General features: G+C 41.3%; 1 protein-coding gene across 1 annotated transcript; it reads left to right on the plus strand.

Annotated features, from left to right (window-relative positions):
* Positions 1–2,907: 2,907 nt before the first annotated feature.
* Positions 2,908–24,442, plus strand: LOC101166040 (asc-type amino acid transporter 1). Its single transcript, XM_023953695.1, has 11 exons — positions 2,908–3,125; positions 6,986–7,190; positions 10,744–10,895; positions 18,723–18,848; positions 19,013–19,166; positions 19,260–19,383; positions 19,482–19,585; positions 19,659–19,755; positions 19,833–19,982; positions 22,480–22,657; positions 23,157–24,442. Exons 1-11 carry the CDS (start codon positions 2,984–2,986, stop codon positions 23,252–23,254), a joined length of 1,530 nt encoding a protein of 509 aa, XP_023809463.1. The 5' UTR covers positions 2,908–2,983; the 3' UTR covers positions 23,255–24,442.
* Positions 24,443–24,445: the final 3 nt, after the last annotated feature.

Genomic DNA, 24,445 nt, shown 5'->3' on the forward strand with positions numbered 1-24,445 from the left:
TGAATCCTTCAGCACTTCAGAGGGTTTTGGAAAATATTCATTAGTTTCAGAAAACTTGTTGGAAACATCATGAGATGCTCTTCATCCCATGTCTGTAAATCTTTTAATGGACTCTTCATGGGACTCTTCTTCAGCCTTTTGAGGAACTTGTGGCTCACTTCTGCAGAACAATAAATAAAATTACATCTTTCACAAGATTTAGTTAAGGTGAACACACAGGGAAAAGTATCCTGCTGATTTGGATGTTGTGATTTTTCCTAGTTCTGCTGTTAAACCTGGATGCTTTAACCCTTGTGCTATCTTAGTTGACCCCACCCTTACATTGACGTGTTCTTCCTACCATGACAAAGGTGGATAAAGGTGGACAGATTTCATGTAATCCATGGACACCAGTGAAGATCACAAATCATTGAAGAAAAAAGGTTCAGAGCACTGTCTAGTGGGTCTAGATGACCCAACTCCCAACGTTAAAGTGCCTAGCATAGCACAAGGGTTACCATATTTCATGAAAGAGTCTGCAGAGAAGGAAACAGGTTCTTCAGCTTTGAGACCGACCAACATGTCAATGTGTACAACTGAACTGTGAGAAAAGGGGAAGAAGTGAAGACCTTTGCAACTGGGAGATGAGATATATGACTCAATGAGTGGCAATGAAAGTCATGAGTTCAATCAAATTAAAATTAACTGAATTTTTGGCAAATATGTAATAGCAATCCAATAATAAAAGAGAACACGTGGAGGGGACGAAGCATCACTGTTAGCCCTTGTGCTATTTTGTGGGGTCCATATGACCCCACTAGACAGTGCTCTGAACCTGTTTTCTTCAATCATTGGTGTCCATGGATTACATGAAATCTTTCCACCTTTATCCACCTTTGTCATGGTAGGAATAACACGTCAATGCACAAGATAGCACAAGGGGTTAAGCCTGAATGTATCCACTAAAGAGGCATATTTTGTGTGTTAATGACAACTGTAAGGGGAACATTTTATTTATTCTTTTGCATCTCAAATTCTGCATTTTTTTGGGTGTGATGATTTGCTTCAACAAAATTTTCCTTTACTTTGTCCAGGCCATTGATGCAGATGTAAAAGTGTTTTTTCTCTTAGTTTTATTACAATAATTAATTTGATTTCAATGTTATTTAAATTAGGACCAATTTTATTTCAAACCCTGACATTTTCACTTAAAATTCCACTTATCTTTCATAACTAGCATCAGCAAAAGCCATTATTTTCTATTTTTACATTATTTTTCCTCAACCTGTCCCTATCAAAGAACCTCTGCACATCCTTCATTTTTCTTCTTTCTCTGCAGTGTAAGGTGAGGGGTTCTCCCCTCATTAGATGGAACTTTGATAGCTTCTGTTCAACAGCCAGGCTTGAGCAAAGTACCAAAGGAAAAAGCAGGACTGGCCTGGGAAGGAGCGTGAGGAACACTGTGTACCATTAAAAACATGTCTGTGCATGTGGGGTTTTTACACAATCTTGTTTAAAAAACAACAACAACAAAACTGGGGGGCTTTCTTTAAATTCAGGAAGGTTGTTGGTGAAAACAAATGCATGGCAGGGAAAGCAGCCATCCATCAGTGCCTCTGGTTACAGTACATCTCACTGCACGTGTGCTCTTTTTGACTCATTGGTATGGGAGCCTCGTTTTCATTGGGAGACCCCGTAAGGCCCCCCTCCAGCTTCACACAGACAGATGCTGTTAGAACCTGACTGATGCTTTTGACTATATTTATGAAAGCAAAGTCCTCAAATCCACTGATCTTTACCATTATGGCATGTATTTTATTACACAAATATTACACAAAGGCCATCATGCATCACTATTTCACCCTAAAAAACATTTTTCTGCTAGATTTAACAACACAAGCTCTTAGTAGACTTTGTTGACCCCAAATATGCCATTAAAGGGGTAAATTTTATTTCAGAAAAAATGAAGTGTACCTGTGCAGTTCTCACATGTGCATCAAACCTGCTGATAAACACAAATGCTCACCTGAAAAGCACCTACTCCACTTCTACAGCTCCTCTGTTCCTTTAAAGACCCGTTCCAAGGAAAATGGCGTTTTCAACATGTTCTTGTGGCATTTTTCTGATAATGCAGGACGTATATTTAAAAAAAAAAGCCTAAAACTGCATTACAGAGTATTTCTTTATCATTGTGAATCAGGAGCAGATGTTAAAATGCAGTTGGAAAAAGATCATATTTTCCATCCACTCTTGGCGGGCCACAAGCTACCTGCTACGCTCCATTCTGATGCATCCGCTTGCAGACAGATAGATCCATGAACGTCTTGGTTTTCCTCGTCTGAGCTGGAATCTGGATCAAAACTGTACGGCTGGATAGCTCCAATATCGCTCGGTTGGGGGTACGAGGGCTGTAAGCCAGCGGGAGAATACGTAAACAGAGAGCTCTCAGTAATGGGGCTGGGCAGTGGGGTTGCTTCGCCCACAACTTAAACTTTAAACTGTGTCCTGGGAAATGACAGGTTTACTGATTATGGCTAAAAATGACATATATGTAATTAAAAGACCACTGGGAATGGTTTAAAAATAAATTAAAAGATTAAACAATGATCAGATGATCAGTCACTTGGATAAATTTGGTGGAAGAAAACTTTTCTGATTCAAACGAAGAATGAATGTAAGATTGGTTTATTCATTTTTGTTGTATTAGACCAGTCAACTGTCAAGTCAACTGAAAGGTTTCTCTTCATTGTTACTTGCTTATTATCAGATTTAATCTGTGTTTAAATAAGATTATGTTTTTTTTTTCTGGTTTCCTCAAAGCATTTTATTCTTCTGTCTTTTTTGAACCCTGAATCCTGAAACATCTCCACATCGACACACCTGAAACAAGGTGCGGTGCGCTCCTTAACGCATGCGCACGTTCTCCCTCCCCGGTGACCGTGGGACATTATAAGGGCGTCCCGGGGAGCGAGACGCGGTTCAGTCTGCAGAGCTGAACCGGAGCATGGCAGAGAGGACGCGCATTTGCACGGAGGACATGGAGGAGAAAACGAGGAGGAGGAAGGATGACAGCAACTCCGACAACAGCGGCAAAGTCACCCTAAAAAAAGAAATCGGACTTCTGAGCGCCTGCGCTATAATCATCGGTATGTGAGACGTTTGGACAATATGTATCTGTGGATTTTTGGGTGAATGACGTGGAGTGTGGATGAGGAAAAGCGCACGAGCACGACTTTGAGGCAGCAGCTCTAACGGCGCGTTGTAATGTTTTTGTTGTGTTACTTCATTGTTGAAGTGTAGGGATTCTCAAGAGACTATAGAGTTGTTACTTCAACTATAACTTTAGAGGTTTTTGCAGGATCAAAACGTCAGACTTAAAGGTTTTGTGTCTGAATAATTGGCGTTTTTTAGTCAAATAGAGCGCCTCTTTTACGCACGCGGTCTGTTTAGCAGGAGACCTGGCTCCGGCTCGGAATGCGAGATTTTTGGGGCTTATGTGGAAACTGTTGCATCAGATGTGGATGTGGATTTGCTTACGTGGCTGGACTCCTTCTTGTGGACCCGCGTTTGGCTGTGTGGTAGTACAACAACTGAGCAGAGGCGTTGCATCATGGGAGCGGCGTGCGTGGTGAACCCCGCAGCGTGGCGCACCGTCCTGCGCCGCTTCAGCCATTCACTCTTTTATGTAAGTTTTGTTGTTGGACGCCACGTTCACTCCACATAAATAAACTTCAGGCATTAAAATAAAGTCAAAGGGGAAAACAAATAGCTTCTCTGGACTGGTGGGAGTTTTTGGAGCCTCTGCGCGCAGCCACAATCCGACAGAAAATACCTCAGAGGTTCGTTTTTGGGTAATGGGTGTTAACCCGACCCAAATTGACTGATGAGTTTTGGAGCGCATGCACATCTGGAGCCCTCGTGAAAAACAGCCGGTGGGGGAGGGAGGGGGGAGATTCTGCAGTAAAATATCTATTTGGGATCCCTTGGCTTTTCTAAGTTTGGGTCAAATGTGTTTGAAAGTTTAACCCAGGAATAGGAGCTTTTGTTGCATGTACCAAACATCTAAGGGATAGAGTATCTCTTGGTAAATGTGAAATTAGTTCTGGTTCCTTCCTGCTTTTCTCAGAATTTTAATGCAAACCTCAGAATTGTGTTTGTCAGCAACCAGACTTTAAGATTTCATCTAGAAGAGGCAGAAGTATCCTGCAAAAACAAAGTCTTCACAGATAGATCCACTTAGCCAAAATCAAAAAGGCCCACTCCAATGGAAATGGTGTTTTTAACATGTTCTTGTGTCATTTTTCTCATGAAGGAGGAGATATATAAAGAAAATTGAAATTAAAACTGCATTTCTAAGTATTTCTTTATTCAAACTGTTGTGAATCAGGAGCAGACAAAAAATGTGGTAAAAAAAAAGCTCTCCCTGCTCTGCTCCATTCTGATGCATCCTCTTTCAGATAAGTAGATCCACGTATGTCTTGGTTTTTCCTCGTCTGAGCTGAGCAAACCAAGATAGCTCACCACTTTTGTTGCACCGGTTATGTTAGTTTGGAGGTGTGAGGGGGCGGTATAAGCTAGCAGGAGTAAATGTCAACAAATGGATGTCGGGAAGCAGGGGGAAGCTTACTCCGCGCCAATAGTCCCGCCCACAACTTAGAGGTACATTTCTGATGAACTCCTGCTGCTCTGCAGAAACTATGTCCTAGAAAAAAGCACAGATTTTTAGATTTAGCCAAATGAAAAACATGTTATTTTACAATATTTAACGCCAGGAAAGTTTTAGTCCTAAACAAAAAAATAATAATAAAAATAATAAATCATTTTTTTCCGCAAATGTCCCTGAAAGTGGGTCAGTTAGTGTTGCACATCTAGTCGACAGACTTCTGAATTATAGGGGGGAAAAAACTTTTTTCCACTTTTTAAAAAAAAAAAGTCAATATACAATATTTCCACTGTCTCCAATTGTTTTTACAATAATAATAAAAAAAATAGTTTGGAGTCCATCCATTTGTGGGTTTTCTTTTCGTTACATCTTATTCCAGCGGGAACACGGCGAAGGCTGGATGCTCCCTGAATGAAGTGGCTGTTGATCGCCTGCATGGCCACATGAACACAACTACACTTTTATGCAGGCCCCCTAATGGGAAAATTAAGTCACCGATTTAACAAAATGGGGTTTTGGACCCCAGGAAGAGGCTGAGGGCTTAATGTCTAATCAAGATCACATCGAATGTATTGAAATGAAAGGTGTGTAATTTCACTTTGGGACTGTTTATGTTTGAGGAGATTCCTGTTTTGCTCCTTGAAGCATCAGCATTTTCCAATCGTGCCTGAACCTTCCTCTGTTCTACCGCAGCTCAACGATTATTTCACCATCGACCATTTAGTGTCTTTTCAAACAGGCGGACATGTTGACAACGGAGGCCATAGTCAACATTTTCACGAGCTGCAGCTGCACCTCCTGTGTTTTTAGTAAGTTCATGCAGCTGCAGCAACACTTACAGTCTGAATCCCTGGAACAGTTTCTCTGCTTTCAGTTACAACTCTAATTTTTACGGCTTAAACTGAAGATTTGGTGCTTAAAAACGGTTTGATTCCTAACATATGGCAGTCTGACATGCTAGTCTATAAATAGATTATTATGGAGAGTATTATTATGCAAAAAAACAAAATTCTTAGTATTTAATTTAAGGATTACCGGTAGTTTGGTTGATTTTCAGGCTGGTTCTGGAACGGTCATCAGCAGGTGGATCGTGGGCGTGCATGGAAACCAAACCATCTACGCAGTGATTCTGAAACACGCTCACAGTTCCGGTGCAGAGAGGCGGACGGCATCGGCGATGGCTTTCTGATTCATGTTTTCAGCCGCAGCGCCAAACTTTGACATCACAAAACAGCATTATGTAACGGCTCCACATGTCAACACGTCCTCCGCGATCGAACCAGACAGGGATAAATGCTCCACTTGGAATCTCTCCCTCGTTCTGCATCAGTGGGGAGCATTCAGAGCATCACTGGGTTTCAGAAGCAGCAGCAGTGTTTAACACCAACTGAGTCACATTTTATCAGGTTTCCCCCATAAATAAGGAAAAACGATCCCAGGAAGGAACATTAGTGAGTATAGTCTGTGGTATTTTCGCTCTTGAAGGTTCAGATGACGCCATTTCCAGCCTGAATTAGAACTTAAATCATAATAGCCCGTTAGGAGCGAGCCTTAGCCAAGTGGATCAGCAAGCTCTTGTAATCATTTAGAATCATGCAGCCAAAGATGTAATGAGCCATGTGTCCACCACCACGCTGCTGGTTGTTAGTGGAGCGGTTTTGAGAATAAACGTCGTTATCGTTTTTTTTGGGGTCAAGTTAAAAAAAAAAGATTGAATTGAGTCAACTTTCACACCAAAAAAAAAAAACTAAAAAAAAAAAAGGACTCCTCAAATCCATAAGTGGAATTTTTTTAGCCAAAAAATAGCTTTCAGTTGGTTCCGCCTTAAATTTAAATCACTTGTTGTATGAAAAAAAACAATTGAATTGGACAGATTTTTACTAGAATCAGAGTTTAAAGTGAATTATGACTCATTGAAATTATATTGATTAGGAAATACTTCTGTAAAAGAATATAATTTTCTTATTCTCTCTGAAGGCCCAAAGAGCTTCACACTCCTAATTTCCAATGCACACACACACATTCCCACTGCCGAACACTGGAGCCAACCGTCAGCCTCCAGGAGCGATGTGGGGTTCCGTAACTTGCCCAAGGACACTTCAACACTTGAGCAGGACAAGGCAGGCACAGAACCCGGGATTCGCGCCTACCTTTGACCTTTTTACGCTTGCTTGACATTCTCGTTTTTCCAAGAGTTTGCACAAGCAGAACATTTTATTCAACACTCAAGAATCATTTTGTTCAAACCTCACTTTGATTGTTTTTCTTTTAAAATGATTTGTTTGTTTTGAACATTTTGAATCCTTCCAAAGTAAGTGCACGTGCGTTGTGTTTTATCTGAAGGTAACATCATCGGCTCTGGGATCTTCATCTCCCCTAAAGGAGTGCTGGAGCACGCGGGCTCCGTGGGGCTGTCACTCATCGTCTGGGTCTGTGGGGGCGGCATCTGTGCCCTCGGGTCCCTGTGTTACGCTGAACTGGGTGTCACCATCCCAAAGTCTGGGGGAGACTATTCCTACGTGACAGAAATATTTGGAGGTCTGGTGGGGTAAGTTGTGCTTTTATTTTGACATTTGCATGTGTTTTATCCGATTCAGATGATCATTTTTGTTTAAAATATGACTTAAAACATAAAGGTAAACTGATGCGAAAACAACCTTTTCATATTTTGGATTTAAATAATAACTTTATAAACAAATCTTTGAGATAATAAACTATTACCAACAGATAAATAATCAATTTGTTACTTTTAATTGCCTAGTTTTTGGTAGTTTTGGGACAATACTAACAAGGGAGTGTTTATACTTTTTCTCAACAAGATTGAATTTCTTTTAAAGTCCACAGTTGCCAAATCTGGATTTCCACCCTGAAATCGGTTAGTTCTGCAGGCCTCTTCTGACCTTCTCAGATGTGTTTCACGATCATCTCATTTGACACATGATCACAGACAAGTCACACGGATTTTACTGAGTCTCTTTAATGTGTCGACTGGCTCCTTAGGAGCGTGGGAAGACAAAAACACTAAACATGTAAATAAATGTCGGAAGAAATAGCAAATTCTGCTTCACAATGAAACGGTAGACTTTCATAATCAATATTAATATCGAATTTTATTTTATCAATGTATGACAGAAAAAATTGTTGTAAACTCAAGTTCAATACAGAATTCTTAAACATTGTACATTGTTTATTCACAACTGCTGATATGTTTCTTTTTCCATCACATTTGGTGCACTTAACTGATCTATTTGCATCAACTCAATTTTGCAATTCTGCAATTTTTATACGTTCTGCTAAAATGCCCATTATGTATATTTATCATTGATAAATGTGCAAAATAGACTAACATTAATGTTTTAGCCATTTAAAGGGCCTATTTCATGCTATTTTAAGCCTTTTAGAGTAAACTATATCCATATATATAATAATATATTACCTTTGGCAAACAAAAGAATGATTTCTTTTATGAATTATGAGTTATTTTCTTACTTAGATGCCTCAATTTCTGAGGCTCCGCCTTTCACTCCATGTGGGTGCCGCCCATTTCATGACGTCAACCTTGAGCTGGCTTCAGCAGCGTTTTTCCCACAAAACAAACAACATCCGAACTTTTGCAAAGATGGATTTGGTGGAGCCTTTTGCCGATCACCGCTAGCTGCACGGAGAAAGTGTTTGTGTGTGTGTTAGCCTGGGGGCGGAGCTGGCGGCACAGACTCTTCCTGGAAGGGGCGGGTCCTCACTTATTTACATCACAATGTGAGGAGCCGCTCGTTTTTGTGGATTAGGAAAGGCTGGTGCTCAGAGCGCAGGGTTTTAGATCAGTGTTTTTCAACCTTTTTTGAGCCACAGAACACTTAAACCCTGACAAAAATCCTGCGGCACACCAGCATCCAAAAAAAAAAAAAAAAGAGAAACCGCAATGTCACATGCATTTTTGTGATACTTGTGGCAGAAAAAGCTGGAAGTTCCAGCTGTTTTTTCTAAAATATGTATTATACGTTAAGTTAAAAGATTTAAAAACTGTATGATGTGTGTTCGTTGTGGTTTCAAGACGCTTAACAAGGACGACTCATTGTGCGCTGAGACGCTGTCACTTTAACCCGATGCATCATGGGAGATGTAGTGCAAATAGCCGCCGAACGCAGACAGACTAGCGTCTCTGAGCTTCATTGTTTTGTTCACTTGTTCCACGGTCTGATACCAGATTCTGTGGAAAGCTACACCGCTAAAGACGAGCTTTAGCTGGTATTTTTGTTGGAACAGAGCAACAGGGCGGCCGTGGTGCAGCGGTAGGGCGGTCGACCCATGATCATAAGATTGCAGGTTCGATTCCCGCCTTGCACGCCCATGAGTCAAATTGTCCTTGGGCAAGACACTGAACCCCACCTTGCCTCTGGTGGTAGACAGGCGCATGTGTTTGGCAGCGGAGCCGCCATCAGTGTGTGAATGTGTGTGTGACTGGGTGAATCTGTGACTGTAAAGCGCTTTGTCCTTGTAGGAAGAAAGGCGCTATACAAGTATACGCCATTTACCATTTACCAACTTTGTGAGCAGGATCGGAACAAGGAAGTGAAGACTTTAACCACTTCTGATTGGTCAGACTGATGACATATAATTCAGGCTCTAAGCATGATTGGTGGAGACAGTTAAAGGGGCGGGACTTTTCAGAAAACAGCTGACGCTACGGCTAAATCGCGGTACCGTCATTCTTATCAAAGTGTCTTTAATAGAATCAAATAAACACAAAAAAAGTATTTTACGACCTTTCATATTCCCAACTACTCAGTGTTTTATGAGGGCCTGTTTGGATGAACAAAGAGCTGATATTCTGGAGATGGTAAATGTTTTTAGATCAGTGAATGAGGGCAATTTCCCACGGCACACCTGACCATCTCCCACGGGACACTAGCGTGTCATGGGAGATGGTTGAAAAACACTGTTTCAGAGGAATGCTCACAAATGTGAGAATGGATCAATATACCGCTTTGGGTTTGTTTTTTGTGAGGAATCAACATCCTAATACACTTAAAAGTACAAAAGGTTAGTTTTGCATGATATAGGCCCTTCAACAAACCTGTTATTATTAATAAATCCAGCTCGAGCGATGCATCAAAAATGGCGAGTGATACTGGAGCTATCCAGTCATACGGTTTTGATCCAGATGTCAGCTAAGACGAGGAGAACAAAGACGTTCATGGATCTGTTTGTCTATGCATTAGAAGGGGGCAGCGCAGGCAGCTTGTGGCTTGCCTTGTAGGTTCTGCCAACCAATACACTTTTTTTCACCATTTATACAAAGAAATACTCAGAAATGCAGTTTTTGAGCTTAATTTTCTGAATATATACCTTCCATCATCAGTCAGAGCATGTTAAAAACACCAAAATCCCAATTTTCATCAGAGTGGGTCTTTAGGAAAGCCCTCCAGTCTGTGTTTCACAGCTTCACTTGCAGATTACAGTCAACATTTTTGTGATCGCTGTGAAAAGTTCTTTACTTTCCAGGTCATAGGTTGGTGGTTTGCAAGTTTTTATAAAGTTTACTATCAAGCTTTTGTGCATTTTCAGTGTTGCTTCAGAAGATGCGGCAGATACAGTTGAATCCCACAGCTGAATTACCCATTACAAACAATATGACTCATGAAAGTATTAGTCCTAGAAGAGCTCACCGTAGAAGCAGGGAGGCTTAAGAAATAACTTTGTATAGTGTAAACATTTTGAAAGATACATAATGTAATACATTGGCGATAATCTAAAAATCACTTTACAAATCACAATAAATAGTTTGCTTTCGTCTCAAATATTGCTAAATGGTAGTTTTGCAAATATAATATGGATTCTTGGTAAAAACTGATAATAAATTGTGTTTCTATGTTCTCATATGAACATCTGCTTCATACAGCAGATAGAAAGTCCTTGATCAAGCGCTCAATCGCTACTGCTTCAGTGTAATTCATTGCAGAACAGAAACGAACACTCAGGAGTTAAAAAAACAGAAAGTTTGTTTTTTCATGAACAGCATACTGAGAGGAACTTCTACGCAGAGGTTTAAAGAGTGTTGTGACTTGAACAGATATTTCTTTGTTCCTCTCCTCGTCTTTCAGCTTCCTGTTGTTATGGAGTGCTGTCCTCATCATGTATCCAACCACGCTGGCCGTCATCGCCCTCACCTTCTCCAATTACGTCCTGCAGCCAGCCTTCCAGAACTGTGTGCCTCCATTCATCGCCATCAAACTCCTCGCTGCCATCTGTGTCTGTGAGTGCAAAGCCTTCTGGGTCTCAGTCGGATGTTTGGTTGGTTGTTTCACAGCTACGGTTGTTCCTGAATTAATCCTCGTGGGATGACAGCAGACGATCTCGTTGCTTTCATCACTTCCATCTAAAGGCCATGTCCCACAGCCCCTACGTACATTTTGCGCGCATTACACGGATGAAAATTGGTGAATATAGGTAGAAAAAGTGAGAAAATGTGTCTTTACGTGAAATTTTCACAAATGTATCCCGAATGAACCACGTTAAAACCACAGAAGTATGGATAACCACACAAAGAACACGTAAATCAGCGTAGACCATGACACCGTATACGTGATATAAAAGTTATACATCGGTGGTACATGCGTGAAAAGTCCGTTAGACATTCGTGGAATGGTCGCCACAAATTTGCAGCTGCGTAACTCTCAACTGTCCAAAAATTTTGAACAGCTCAAACCGAATTAACGTACAGACCCGTGTGCAGGAACCCTCGACGGACATCTGCGCACATCGACGAATGAATGACGTACATCACACAGGTGTCACAAAAGACAGAAATTCATTCGTGGAAAATGCGCAAAAGGTACGTAGTGGACTTTTGACACGCATTAAATCTGGTGCGACTGACGGAGGGAAAACAGAACATGACCAAAGCCACGGGCAGAACTAAAAAACCAAACCAAAGCGCAGAATCCTCACAAACATGGGGACTGTTGTTGATCTTCAACATGAATTTGTACCTGAACTATAGAAACGTCTGACTATAATTGGTTTTACCGACATTTGTTAACTCTTCGAGGGCATCTAATAAAAATTGTGTGTTGAGGTTTAAAATGAACACAACTGGTGGTTACTTCTAATCCCGTGACAGGATTCATGGCATGTGTGCACTCTGCAGAAAACAATGTGCAAGTGCTTTGATTTGAGCCCCACATAGCCGCTTCAGAGCTTCAACGTTCTTCTTCAGGACATGATGGACGGGCCAAAAAAAGACGGTGACACCTGTGTTCTGCTCAGGCTGCTGAGATGTTTTTTGTAAGCCTCTTTGGAACGGGAATGTAGGAACATTCTCCGTAGGTCACGGTCAGGTTCTGAAGCTTTGCTCCGTCATGCGCTGGAATGGATGTCAGAAATCATGACATCAGAAAGTCTGACACGTTCTGCTGCTCTGACATTCAGATCAGATGATTCTGTGAACCAGAGTAACGCCTAGTACACACTGGGGAAAGGTCTATTTCCTGGGTTTCTACAGCATAGAATAAGACAGGGTAAAACCTGGAATATGTCATCAACAATGCTGTGTAAAACTTCGGAGTTAAAAAAAAAAGTATTTTCAGTCCTCTAGGCTAATTTCTTCGCCCTGCATTGCTTCAAACAGAAAGAAGGGCAAAGCAGAGACAAAACTTTACCCCAAATAGAACCAACTTTGGTGATCAAACTGAATTGAGTTTGCCGTCCCGGCTTGAGGATTGTATTGGACTGGAAAAGCTCACAGCGTGCTGATGGCTGTCGTTTTGTAACCCCTAACGAAAGGCTGTGCTGCGAAGTTGGGATTCTGTTGCTTCATCCTAGATGCATGTTGGATGTTCTTGTTGGTTACTTAGCGTTCCCATCATTCATTGATCTTTTGTAAATTTCAACCAAAAAGCAACAATTGTGGGCTTCATAATTAGCAGGAGCTTCCTTTCTCAAAAAAACGCGTTTGAAATGACTTAATAATAAAAATGCTTAAGACAAAAGGCCTGGAATCAGATATTTATCTGTAATCAGCTAATTTTAAGCCTTTTTTGCACTTTTGTTTGATTTTAATTACCACTTCTGTAAATTGTTTTTATGTCACAGAAATGTTCAGACTTCCGGCTAAAAACAGGTGATAACACAACAAATCGTTGCTATATTTCTTTCTTTCCAATATTATCAAAACCTTTAAGGAATTTAGCATAGAATCGTTTCTCACAGGAGCTGCAAGCTTCCAGCTGTGGTTCAGTCCCTCAGTAAGTCCAGCAGACTTTCAGCAGAAACCGTAAAGTTGAGAGAGCAGAAGACATTTTTGCTTCTCCATGCAGCCGCTCTTTCTCTGGAATTACACGATGCTGCCGATGCCTGATTGCAGCTGGTGTAGATGTACGTGTTAAGATGCAGAGATGAGCTTCGAGTGACCGAATGCAGATCAAGATCCAGCAAGGTGATGGATCGAACTTTAGGCTGATAAATACAAACCTAAATTGCACAAGATAGAGTAACAGAGATATGGAGGAAAAAAATAGTTTTGTCTATTTTTGAGACAGAATTCTCGGCATACAATATTTTAAACATTTTTTTAAAGAATAAAAAAGTCATGCTTATTTAAAAATAAAGTGTTACATTTATCTTTTAAATTGTTTCAACAAAATCAATCAAATGTCACACGTTTAGTTTATGTAGCAAACAATGCTCGACCCTGGTTTTTCTTCTTTAAAAAAAAAAAAAGTCAGAATTTTTACGACTTTTTTATAGAACAAATTTGAGTTTTCCCCCATAATGTTACAACTTCACTCTCGTAAAAATTTTGACCTTTTCTTTCATTATTTACAACTATACTATAACTTTTCGACTTTATTCTCATGATTTTACGACTGCATTATCGTAACATTTTGACTCTTTTTTACTCATAGTTTTACTTTGTTCTTTATTCTAATTCTCATAATTTTAGGACTTTGATGTGACATTGACTTCTTTCATATTTTATATATATATTCTTATTTCATGGTCTGAATCATCCGTCGTACATTTATATCATTGATAACAGTGATAAAGTTTATTTTTTGGTTATTAAGGGATTTATGTTTCTTTTTCCTTCATTGTTGTTTCAATAACATTTGTTAACCTCACAAGCATCATTTTCTGTTAAATATTTTAACATGCACATTAAAACAGTAATGCTGAAGTCTGTTTCTCTGAGGTCACATGAACTTCCTCATGAAGGACCTCTGAATGTGAATCAGCCTAAATAAACGAGCCCCCCCCCCCCCCCCCCCCACCTCCTGCATGAGAGTCACAAGTCACCCATGCGAGTGTGGATGAAAACCAGACAGGTCCCGTCGTGGCCTGACTGTTCTTCTCAGTGTAGGCGCTGAAAGGATCTTAGCTCTTGGGAGGCCGGCAGACTTACGTGTGATCCTCAAGAATACAGTACAGAAACGGAATTTGAAACTCTTGGTCCACAGGATTAAGTAAAATCACTGCATAGTTCCAAAGATTCTGTGATTCCTTCAGGAGAAAGACTGCATCATTTGTTTGTGGTCCTGTTTTTAAGAAGACTGTCCTTCCCGTGAGCCACATTATGAACATCTGTACAGTTTTCAGCGCTCAGAAGAAACGCCACGGTTGTTTTCTAACTCAGTTTGGCTGTGACCGGTGATCCAGATTAGTTCTTGGAAGGCTTTCTGAAAATGATATTGAGAGGGAAAGGACGCCTATTTGGTTTTTGACTAAGGGACCTTTGTCAGGACCCAGACTGGCAACTCGTCAACGCAAATTCTCACAGAATCCTGCACTGCAAACAGAGGTGGACTAAAAACAGGGAAAGAACGCTAATCGATTCAAAGTAATTATCTGTCCATGCAGCAAGTCATTTTTACTTTACAAGAAATCTTACATGATATTCAAATCTATAAACAAGCACATAAGCATTCAAAAAATGGCAAAAATTATTAAAATAAAAAATTATTGACATAATTACTTCAAACTGAATATTATGCAGCCCAATAATACGTTTTCTTTTGTTTGTTTTAAGCAAATGGTTTGTATTTTTTAAGTTTTTATGGACCCATTTGTAATTCCTGTTGATTACAGTGACAAAAAACTAGTGTTACACGTGGAAATCACTCATTTTAGAACAAAATGAGAACAGTATGTTACTACAAGTTGGCCCTCCTCCTTTAAGCCTCATGAAATTTAAAACCAGCACAATGTAAAAACAAGGCTTTCCAGAGAATCTCAGGTTGAATTTAGCAGCAGAGAAAAGTAACCGATAATCCTTCCTGTCTAAATTATCCTTTTGCAACAATGCAAGTCTCATTTCAGTGATAAAAACAGTTCCACTGGGCCAGAAAAGTGTTTTGAAACGACCTTTCATCATTCCTTTCAACACGCTCAGACTAATCCTTGAGATTATGGAGTATTTACGGTGAGGAAATAAATTCCGTGGCTCCAGAGAGTCCGTCCTGGACCAGGAGGGGGCATTTCTGAGGTTGGAGCGATCTGATAAATAAATCTACGCCGAGTTTTAGATCCGAACCCATTAAGGCCAAAAGCAGCAATTAGTTTAGTATTCTGGTGCCGACGCGCGGCTCAATGGGAGCTGTGATGGCAGGACACAGATTTACCTGCACTGTCACACTCAAAGCCTCTGGCACCTCCTTCCTGTCACAGTCGACACAGAGGGAAAGTCGGGGGGGGGCTTCATGGGGAACACAAGAGCGGAAACGCGCGTAGCACCCCAAGAGTAACCGACTATAAAACACAGCGGTGTTGTAGAGCAGAAAAAGCTCTGCCCGGTGCCACCAAAACCTCCTGCCAACAATTCACGTGTGTGCGCCCCCCCCCCCCACGCCAGCGGAAGCAGTTTTCAGTGGTGGGAGGGAAGCCTTGCTAGGTTGATGGATGACCCTCAGTCCATATTTGTCCGCACACTCCCCCCCCCCCCCCCCCACCCACAGTGTGTTTGTGTCGGGGAGCGAAGGTTTCTGCTCAAATCCACAGGAACGTTCCTGCCGACACAGACGTGGAGAGATGAGAATGAGCTGACTCACACGTGTTGGCGGCGTTTCTATTCACTGGCCTCTTTTCGCCGCATCTATTTCAACCTTTGCTCCTGAAAATGATTAGCAGTGTATTCCAAAAAAGAGCGTCCGCATTGAGATGTGCAAAATGCCAACAAAGCAGCTGAACTGAATCAAACATCCAAGAATTCTGATGTTTATAACTCACCCAGATAAATGATCAGTAAACAGGAAATGATGCACAATCGATGGGCAAATAGTATTTCTCAGGATTCCTTTGATTATTGTACAACGACAGAGCTATCAGTCGGTCCAAAATGTCAACAAACCCTCAAACTTTACACATTTAGGCAGTAAAAGTGACGTTTTGGAATCCTTCAAAAAACTGAAAGAGCTTCTACATCATCATTATTAGTGTGCAGGTTTTTATAAAAGATTTTTATATACATTTTTCCGTCTTCACCAGTTATTGTGAAAACAACAAAACTTTAAGTTTACTAATAAACTGGAAACAAAACAAAAAAAAGCTCAGGGACTTTTCCTTCATGGAGTCAGTTTCTTGATCGGGTCGTATTCCCAGACTTTGTTCGTACTGTTGAGCTTCAAAGGTAATTTCCTGCCTAAAGTCCCACTCCGATCATCTTCTGATCCGTTTTCAAAGCGCCCCCAGTGGTCTTTTTAATTATTATTTTGACGTTTTTAGCCAAAATTTATAAAATAAAATAAACACGTCTGTTTTCTAGGACATAGTTTCTGCAGCGTTGCAGGAGTTCATTAGAAATTCACCTCTGATTTGGGAGTGATTGTTGGGTCTGTCCCCTTCATATCATGTACGAATGGATGTACTATAAATGAGTCTGTAAGCGGTCGACAACCAATCCTGAGATTGCGAGTTCGATTCCTTGTGCAAGACACTGATCCCCCCCTTGCCTCTGGTGGAAGGTTGGCGCCAGTGTTCGGCAGCGGAGCCGCCACCAGTGTGTGAATGTGTGTGTGAATGTAAAGCGCTTTGGGCCTTCGAAGTAGGTAGAAAAGTGCCATATAAGTATACGCCATTACGCCATTTCATGTCCCAGCTCTTAGAGAACGTCTGCAGTCTGGATCTTTCCTTGGTTGCTCCTGTACTTTATTTTCTTCTGGGTTTTGATCCTCTCAGGCTTGCTTTCCTGTGTAACTCTAGAGCTTCTTGCTCTCGCCCCGGCTGGGCCGGCTTGGACTAAGGCCAGCCCTTGTTCTGGTGGCTTTCACAAACATAGAAAAATTGAAGGTCGTCGGCTGCGGGGAGGGCAGCGGCCCGTTTATGCGCGCTCAGTCATAAACAGCCGAAAGTGTTCATTTAGAAACTCCTCATTTGCCTCCTTGCTGGAGAAGCTGCTTCATCTGACCAGCTGTTGCTCAGCAAGCTAACATAGTTCCACTACATGAAGACACAGAAGTTATTCTCCATTTTGCTCTGCCTCTCCTGTCTCATGTGGGGGGGGGGCTTTGTGACATAAACAAAGCAGATCTTTTTAGGTCAGAGTAAAGGAATTGAATGTTCAAGAGAAGAGACCAGAGAAAAACTGCAGTCCTGTAGTTAGATGAGATAAAAACTGTATTAGGTTGCTTTCACATGGAAACAAAGCTAAAGGCTGACCTTCAGGAGGTGGGCTTCAGGTTTCCCTCCTCCCACAAAGACTTGTGTTTCTTCAGAAAGCCCTTAAGGTGTACGATTCCCTCCACTTATTTAAGCTTTAGACGCAACTGCCCTTTCAGGTGGAGACAGGCCGCATGAAACATCCCGACAGAGCAAAAATGTTCATTTGTTTTCTGTGGGCATGCTACGGACGACATATAATGAACACGTAAGGGTGAAGGAGGTGAGACGCAGGATTTAAAAAAAATTTTTCTCCCCCCCAAAATCCTGAAGACTGTGGAAGGCGTCGGTTAGTGCTGTTCTTGTGATAAATGGGCGCTAATTAGACGCGTGGTCGCTAAGGAGTCAATACTCGCACCTTACTAACGACTAGAGTCTGGCATAAAAGCGCCGTACAACAGCATCACCTGAACGTCATAAGTGTGTGTATTGCATTAACTTCACGATACACTTAAGAGTACACTTATTACACAATAAATATAAACTCTCCAAATGTGCAAATTGTAAATGTTGTCATTTCTGAACTGAAATAAATGACAAAAATTGAGTTTTAACAGTTTTATCATTCATAACAAAAGATTGAATGTGTAGAGACAAAATATAAATGTATAAATGCACAAAGCATGTTCAAAACAATGTGAAAAGAGTCTTAAAAAAAATGGGCAAAGCTCCACTGAACTATGTGCAAAGTTCCATGGATTTACATCTTTACAAAGAGTTATGACTATGTGTCACAAGTGTTTTAAACCAAAAATATCAGCGCTATAAACATTTTGAAATCGCATTAAATGTAAAAGGAAATCCATCCTAAGGGGATGTTCATTTATTCTTTCAATCATCTTCTAAACCTGCTTTATCCCTTTATTCCCCACTTCTGGGCTGGGATAGGCGCTCTTGCTGTGAGGCAAGGGCGCTAACCACCGCGCCACGTGCATCTGTAAGGGGATGTGTGTGTTTTTATTCCTGCGCCATTGTAAACAGCCGATTTGATTGGCAGATGTACCGTGAGTTCAGCGATGACAGAGGGTTAAGATACGGCTTGACCTCTGCATGAACCTCCATGGGCCCGGACAACCCGACCCCCCCCCCCCCAAACGGGGGGGGTCAACCTCTCTGCATGTCGCTAAGGCCTTAATCACATCCATTTTCTTTCAGAAAACCAAAGTTTGGCATAGTTAGATCAGGCAGCAGTGTTTAACCCTTGTGCTATCTCGTGGGGTCCAGATGACCCCACTCCCAAAAATGAGTCTCCGGATGTCAAAGTGGTACTTGTCAGTTCACCCCTTCACTCTGCTATCACAGAACACGTTGGGTTCTCTGGCATTATTTCATTAATGGCATGAAACCTTCTGGTTTATTTAAAGTAAAAATACTGTGAATCCCCTTCCGTGTGGTCAAAGGGGTTTTATTCCCTCTGTATCTGTGCGTGCAGTGTTTCTGACCTGGGTGAACTGCTCCAGTGTGCGCTGGGCGACAAGGATCCAGGACATCTTCACTGTCGGAAAGCTTCTGGCTCTGGCGCTCATCATAGTGGTGGGCCTTGTTCAGATCTTCAGAGGTAAACATGTCCTTCCGCTGTTTATGAAATCAGTTTGGGCTGCACCGTCGCAGAAGGATTTAGGGTAGAGGAAGATCACAATGAGAAAAAAAGGAAAATCAATTAGAAAGGTACCGTAAAGTTGGAAAACCTTCCAGGTAAATGCCCCCCTTTTGTGCCTCCAGGCCACTACGATGCACTGGTGCCGAGCGTGGCCTTTGAATTCCAGCAGGACTCCTCGGTGGGACAGATAGCCCTGGCCTTCCTGCAGGCCTCTTTTGCCTACAGCGGCTGGAACTTCCTCAACTATGTCACAGAGGAGGTGGTGGAACCACGCAAGTACGACTTTAAGAAATACCAGCCGCTCTTGTGAACCCATCTGCACCAACAGAAAAGGACGTCCCTCAATTCTGCCTGATTGTTCTTCGTTAGAAACCTGCCCCGCGCCATCTATATCTCCATCCCACTGGTGACTCTCGTCTACACCATGACCAACATTGCTTACTTTTCCTCCATGACCCCAGAGGAGCTCCTGGCCTCCAATGCTGTGGCCGTGGTGAGCAGCTCCTCCTCTCCTGCAGTTCTCTTTTATGCCGCCAGAAGGGATTGTAACCGAATAAAGGTGTGAGGACTTAACGATAAACGTCGTTTCAGACATTTGGAGAGAAGCTGTTGGGTATGTTCTCCTGGGTGATGCCGATCTCTGTGGCCCTCTCCACGTTTGGAGGGATCAATGGATATCTCTTCACCTCTTCCAGGTAAACTGTTTTTTCAGCTTTTTCGTGCAAAACGTTGAGTAAACTTTCACGTCAAAAGTATACTTGCTTGTAGGTTGTGTTTCTCGGGAGCTAGAGAAGGTCACCTGCCATATCTGCTGGCTATGATTCATCTAAAAAACTGCACACCCATCCCCGCCCTGCTGGTCTGTGTAAGTACGGCCATTTTTACCCCATTTTTTCACCAGAAAACAGCAGGACTTCGCTGTAACCCTCTGTTTGTCTTTAGTGTTTCGCCACAATAGTCATCCTGTGTATCGGAGAGACACACAACCTGATCAACTATGTGTCCTTCATCAACTACCTGTCCTACGGCGTAACCATCGCGGGTCTGCTGTACCTGAGAAAAACGAGACCCAACCTGGCCAGACCTATCAGGGTATCTGCTCCTAGTGCTGAAGCTCATCCACGGTCTTTGAGTCCTGCTTCTTTCCACATCACTGACAGCTTCCTAAATCTGTTTGGTTCACTCTTGCTTTATTGTTCTATATTAAATTTCCAGATAAAAGAATAATTAAAACATTGAAAAATGAAAAAAATACCAGGCAACTTGTAATTTAGGCTTAAAAAGGCAGCAAAGCTATTATCTTTGGCAAGTAAGATCATAATTTCACTCAGTATTTTATGACTATTAATGCGTCTTGGACAAATATTAAATGCACAATTCTAAAACCGTCAGAAAGACTAAATAAAGACGTTAAAATATCAGTGAAAAGCAAGAAGGTTTGAGCGTTCACCCAAACCTGCAGGTCTGTTACGTCCACAAGACTGCTGGTCTAGAGTCTCGACTCAGGGTCCAGTGCAGCTATTTTTATCCTTTTTTGTGGCTTTTTAGCTATAAAGAAAAATGAAAATGCTTTCAATAGTTTGAATAGCTGAGCAAAAATGATGGTAACGGTTGAATTGACTGTCAGAACTGTTTATTAAAGCACATATTTTGATTAAGTCCTTAAAGTTAATTGCATTTACTTGTAAAAAAAATTTTCTTGGACTCTGTTATGTTCATATTTGATAGTGAGAGAAAAAAAGCTTATGCAAAGTCAAAATTATAGAAAATTGTTTAAATTGGCTTTCTTGCATTATTGTTTCAGTTAAATCTGCTGCAGCAGGATCTTTTCTGACACAAGGTGCATTTTATTTTGAAAAGAACTTGTATGTCCGGTAGTCAAAAGTAAAAGATATTAAAATTGTTACACATGAGACAAAAAAAAACCAGCCATAATTATTGCAGATATTGAAAAGCTAAATTACATAAATGTTTATTGGCCTCTAATAAATATCGTTTATTTTTCCTAACAGTAGAGTTAAGCAGCTCTTGCTGGGTTTTGGTCTGCAAGGAACTGACCCAAATGGCTCTTTTCAAAGGTTTACTGACCCCTTGTCTAGGGCTGGAGGGGACCAAAACACAAGAAACACAATTGACTTAAGGGTTTTATTACTGCAGATGCACAGAAACAGGACGTAGGGACCACGGCTGGGCCAAAGAAACGTAACCATGCATCACTAAAACAAAGGAAAAGTCTCCCTGACTTCCTTTCAAGAGGGAGTTCAGAGCATGCTATAGGCGGCACCAACTAATTTAAAGTTACACTACAGACTGTACAGGTACTCTGTGTCTTACCTGTCCACAAACCTCCCACACACAGATTGCTTTGTACGGCCCAGAAACGCATCAGAAAAGAGAGAGATAGATTCCTTTCAGTGCGTCTTCAGGACATTTGATGTCATCCAGGTGTCAGGCTCTGGGCCCTGATTGGTCAGCTGGTCAGGATGCCGCCAGGTGTTTTCACTCAGCTCATCAAAGGAGGAGATGCAGAGGAGAAAAGGAAAGATCCTAATCCACAAGAACTCTGCATGCAATCGATCGCATCTGCTGAAATTTACAACCAACCAGATTTTCTTCGTTTTTGGTAAAAAGGCTGATTGAAGTATTTGTGTACCCCCCCCCCAGTACTAAAAACCTTATATATAGTTCAGGACTATCTAGTGGCCTGGATTTTTAAAGCAATCTGGACAACATGCTTACTTTTTTTAATTTGTGGCAAATATGACGACACCAATTTCACGAAGTAAAAACCAGATAAATAGGAAATGTATTACAAAGATAATTTATGAAATCACTGTTTTTAATGATTTATAAAATCAATTAAAGTTCATTTATTATACATGAAAAACGGTTCAAACACAATGCATTTTGGTCTATGTTCGCCAACCTAGTGAGCATCCATGCACACTGGGTTTTTTTGCAGTAACTTCTGGGAAATATCTTTGGCGCTGGATTTTGGAATTGTAGATTGGGACCGCTCTACAAAATGGGCAATGCACTAAGACAATGGACTCACCTGATCCAGGTGTTTATCAGAGAGGAAAGCTAAGAGAAAACTGCAGTGGAGAATATTAACTCGTTAGGATGGAGGGTTTAGTTCCTGCCATTGTAGAGCCTCTTCCAACATCTACTGTGAACAAATCCACCTTTATTTAGCTGCAAAAACATTAAAGTTTTTTTTCCCCGTCAAAATACTTTAAAAAGTATTGCTTCTAAATGTCAAGTGCAAATAGAGACGCTTTTCTGAGCCTTGAGTTTTGCTTTTATTACAGAAAAATAAATGTATGTGGGATCAGGTTAAGCTGTGCTGCTTTAGTAAACATCCTCTAGGGCTTCATTATAATAAAATATATCAACGAAAAAGTAGATTTTCTTTGTGAGAAGCGGACTTGTTACTCCTGAGAGTTGGCGTGTTGGCGCCCCCTAGTGTCATAAATGCAAACTACACATTGTTGGGGGATACAGCTTTCTGCAAAGTTTGTCAAACAAGTTTATGTCCAATATATGCATCGTAGTCCTGCTGCAAATGCATTTCTGTTTTCCTGAACAGGTGAGCCTGTTGGTCCCCATCAGCTACCTGGTCTTCTGGGCTGTGCTGCTGGGCTTCAGTCTGTACTCTGAGCCTGTGGTCTGTGGCCTTGGGATGGTGATCATGCTGACCGGCGTCCCCGTTTACTTTGTGGGTGTTCAGTGGAAGGAGAAGCCCAAATGGGTCTACAGGCTGGTTGGTGAGTTTTTTTCTTTAATTGCACAGGTTTGTATTTAGAAACTGTCGTTTTACATATTTTTAACTTTTGATACTTGATCTGCATTAAGGAAACAGTGTTATGTCTGTTTTTCTTTCTGATTATAGTTTTATTTTTAATCGCAGTCATGGTATTTCTAATGAAAACAATCTGCATATATTCTAGATAACTGATCTTTATTTGCTTATGTTGATTTCTAAAATAGTTATGTCTATTTTTTACATAATTATTAAGTAATTCATCTTTGTCATGTGATTTATTGATACTTAAGGATTCTTAATTCTGTCTGTTATGAACTGGATAATAATAAATCATGTAATAAAAATGCTTATAGTAGAACAGGGGTGGGATTATATAAATTCGCTTCCTTCCACTCCCTTTCAAGCAATCTTTAATTTAATATCTAATTATCCTAAGTTAGGTACGTCTCTGTACAAATGTATAACTGCTGGTTGCATTGTTTTGTGCATTATCCTTACAGAAAGATTCACATACGTGGGGCAGAAGTTGTGCTACGTGGTGTTTCCTCAGAACGACTCCTCAGAGACCGAACCCCTCACTGCCAAAGCCTCTGACTGAGCAGAGCGGTCAGCCTGGACTTCCTGCAGAGGCACCTCCGAGTTTCCGACCGTATTGTTCCCCGATTGTGAAGCAGGGGCTTCATGCACGCTCTTGCACAGGTGTTGTTCAGGTGAAACCGCTAGTAAAAAAAAAGGGTTTCTATTTACAGGTTTTTCTCTCTTCTCACTCGGATAACTCCCTTTTTTTGTAATCTTCACATTTAGCGACTCTTCTCTCACAAACAATGACCAACTTTTGAAGCTAATGTGCCTTAAAGCGTGTCTGTGCAGGTGGCATAACTCTAATGGGATGGATGAGTGGGATATTTATTTAACTAGTGCTGCCCCTTTTGGTCAGTTTTTGAGGATCATTTCATTTGTTGTCGGGCATTTAAAAAAATAAATCAAACATTCTTTTCTTTCACCATTTTCCGTAGAAACCACAGGTGCCTCCTCCTCCTCCTCCTCCTTCTTCTTACATAAGATCAGCGTGATCTCGGTTGTTGCCGGCAGTGTTTGCAGGTCTGCTGAATATCCCGTTTCAGATGTTCTTCCAGCGTCACGTCGCTCTGTGTTTGCCGCCGTTCATCAGCATTAGGGATGAACCCACACTGGTGGAGGGGCGCTGGCGTTGTGCGCCCCCACCTGCAGTGACTCCCGGGATGCTGACATTTCACACGTCTACTGACTGACGGTGTGACGTATGTGCGCTCGTCTGCAGAGCCGCCCGTCTCGTCTTTTTGCGATTTTGTTTTTCTTCCTGTGTTTGCCTTTTACATTTTTAAAGATCAAACTGACTTCATCGGTGCAGCTCTACGGGCTCTGCTTTTTACACAAATGCTAATGGTTACCATGGAGACAAGGATGTGGACTCGCTGAATTTGGGCTGTTGTTCAGGAGCATTTGTTTAAAACAAGCCATTAATGTTCCACAAACACAACAGAACAAACTGGTACCTTTTCAGAGGAGGAAGTAACTAGCAGGTGCAAAACTCCCAACAAAAATGTTTTTTTTTTTGTTTTGTTAGTGCAATTATTATACAAAAGTGGTGCACTGTGAGACAAAAGTGTGTGGTACCTGCCTTTGTTTTTCACCTGTAAATACTGTGTAAAGAAAATGTTTCCTGCAAAAGATGACATTCCTCCTACGTTCGCCTGTTTTGTAACAATAACAATGTAATTGTACATTAAATATAGCAGCTTTTATCAAC

The sequence above is a fragment of the Oryzias latipes genome, chromosome 3 (genome assembly GCF_002234675.1).
Source record: "Oryzias latipes chromosome 3, ASM223467v1".
NCBI classification, from domain to species: domain Eukaryota; kingdom Metazoa; phylum Chordata; class Actinopteri; order Beloniformes; family Adrianichthyidae; genus Oryzias; species Oryzias latipes.

Bases quoted from the DNA above. Each gene is read 5' to 3' on its own strand.
- LOC101166040 (XM_023953695.1), top strand. From the start codon at position 2,984: ATGGCAGAGAGGACGCGCATTTGCACGGAGGACATGGAGGAGAAAACG. The intron at 19,384-19,481 runs GTGAGCAGCTCC...ACGTCGTTTCAG, and splicing joins CCTCCAATGCTGTGGCCGTG to ACATTTGGAGAGAAGCTGTT. The intron at 19,983-22,479 runs GTATCTGCTCCT...TTTCCTGAACAG, and splicing joins ACCTGGCCAGACCTATCAGG to GTGAGCCTGTTGGTCCCCAT.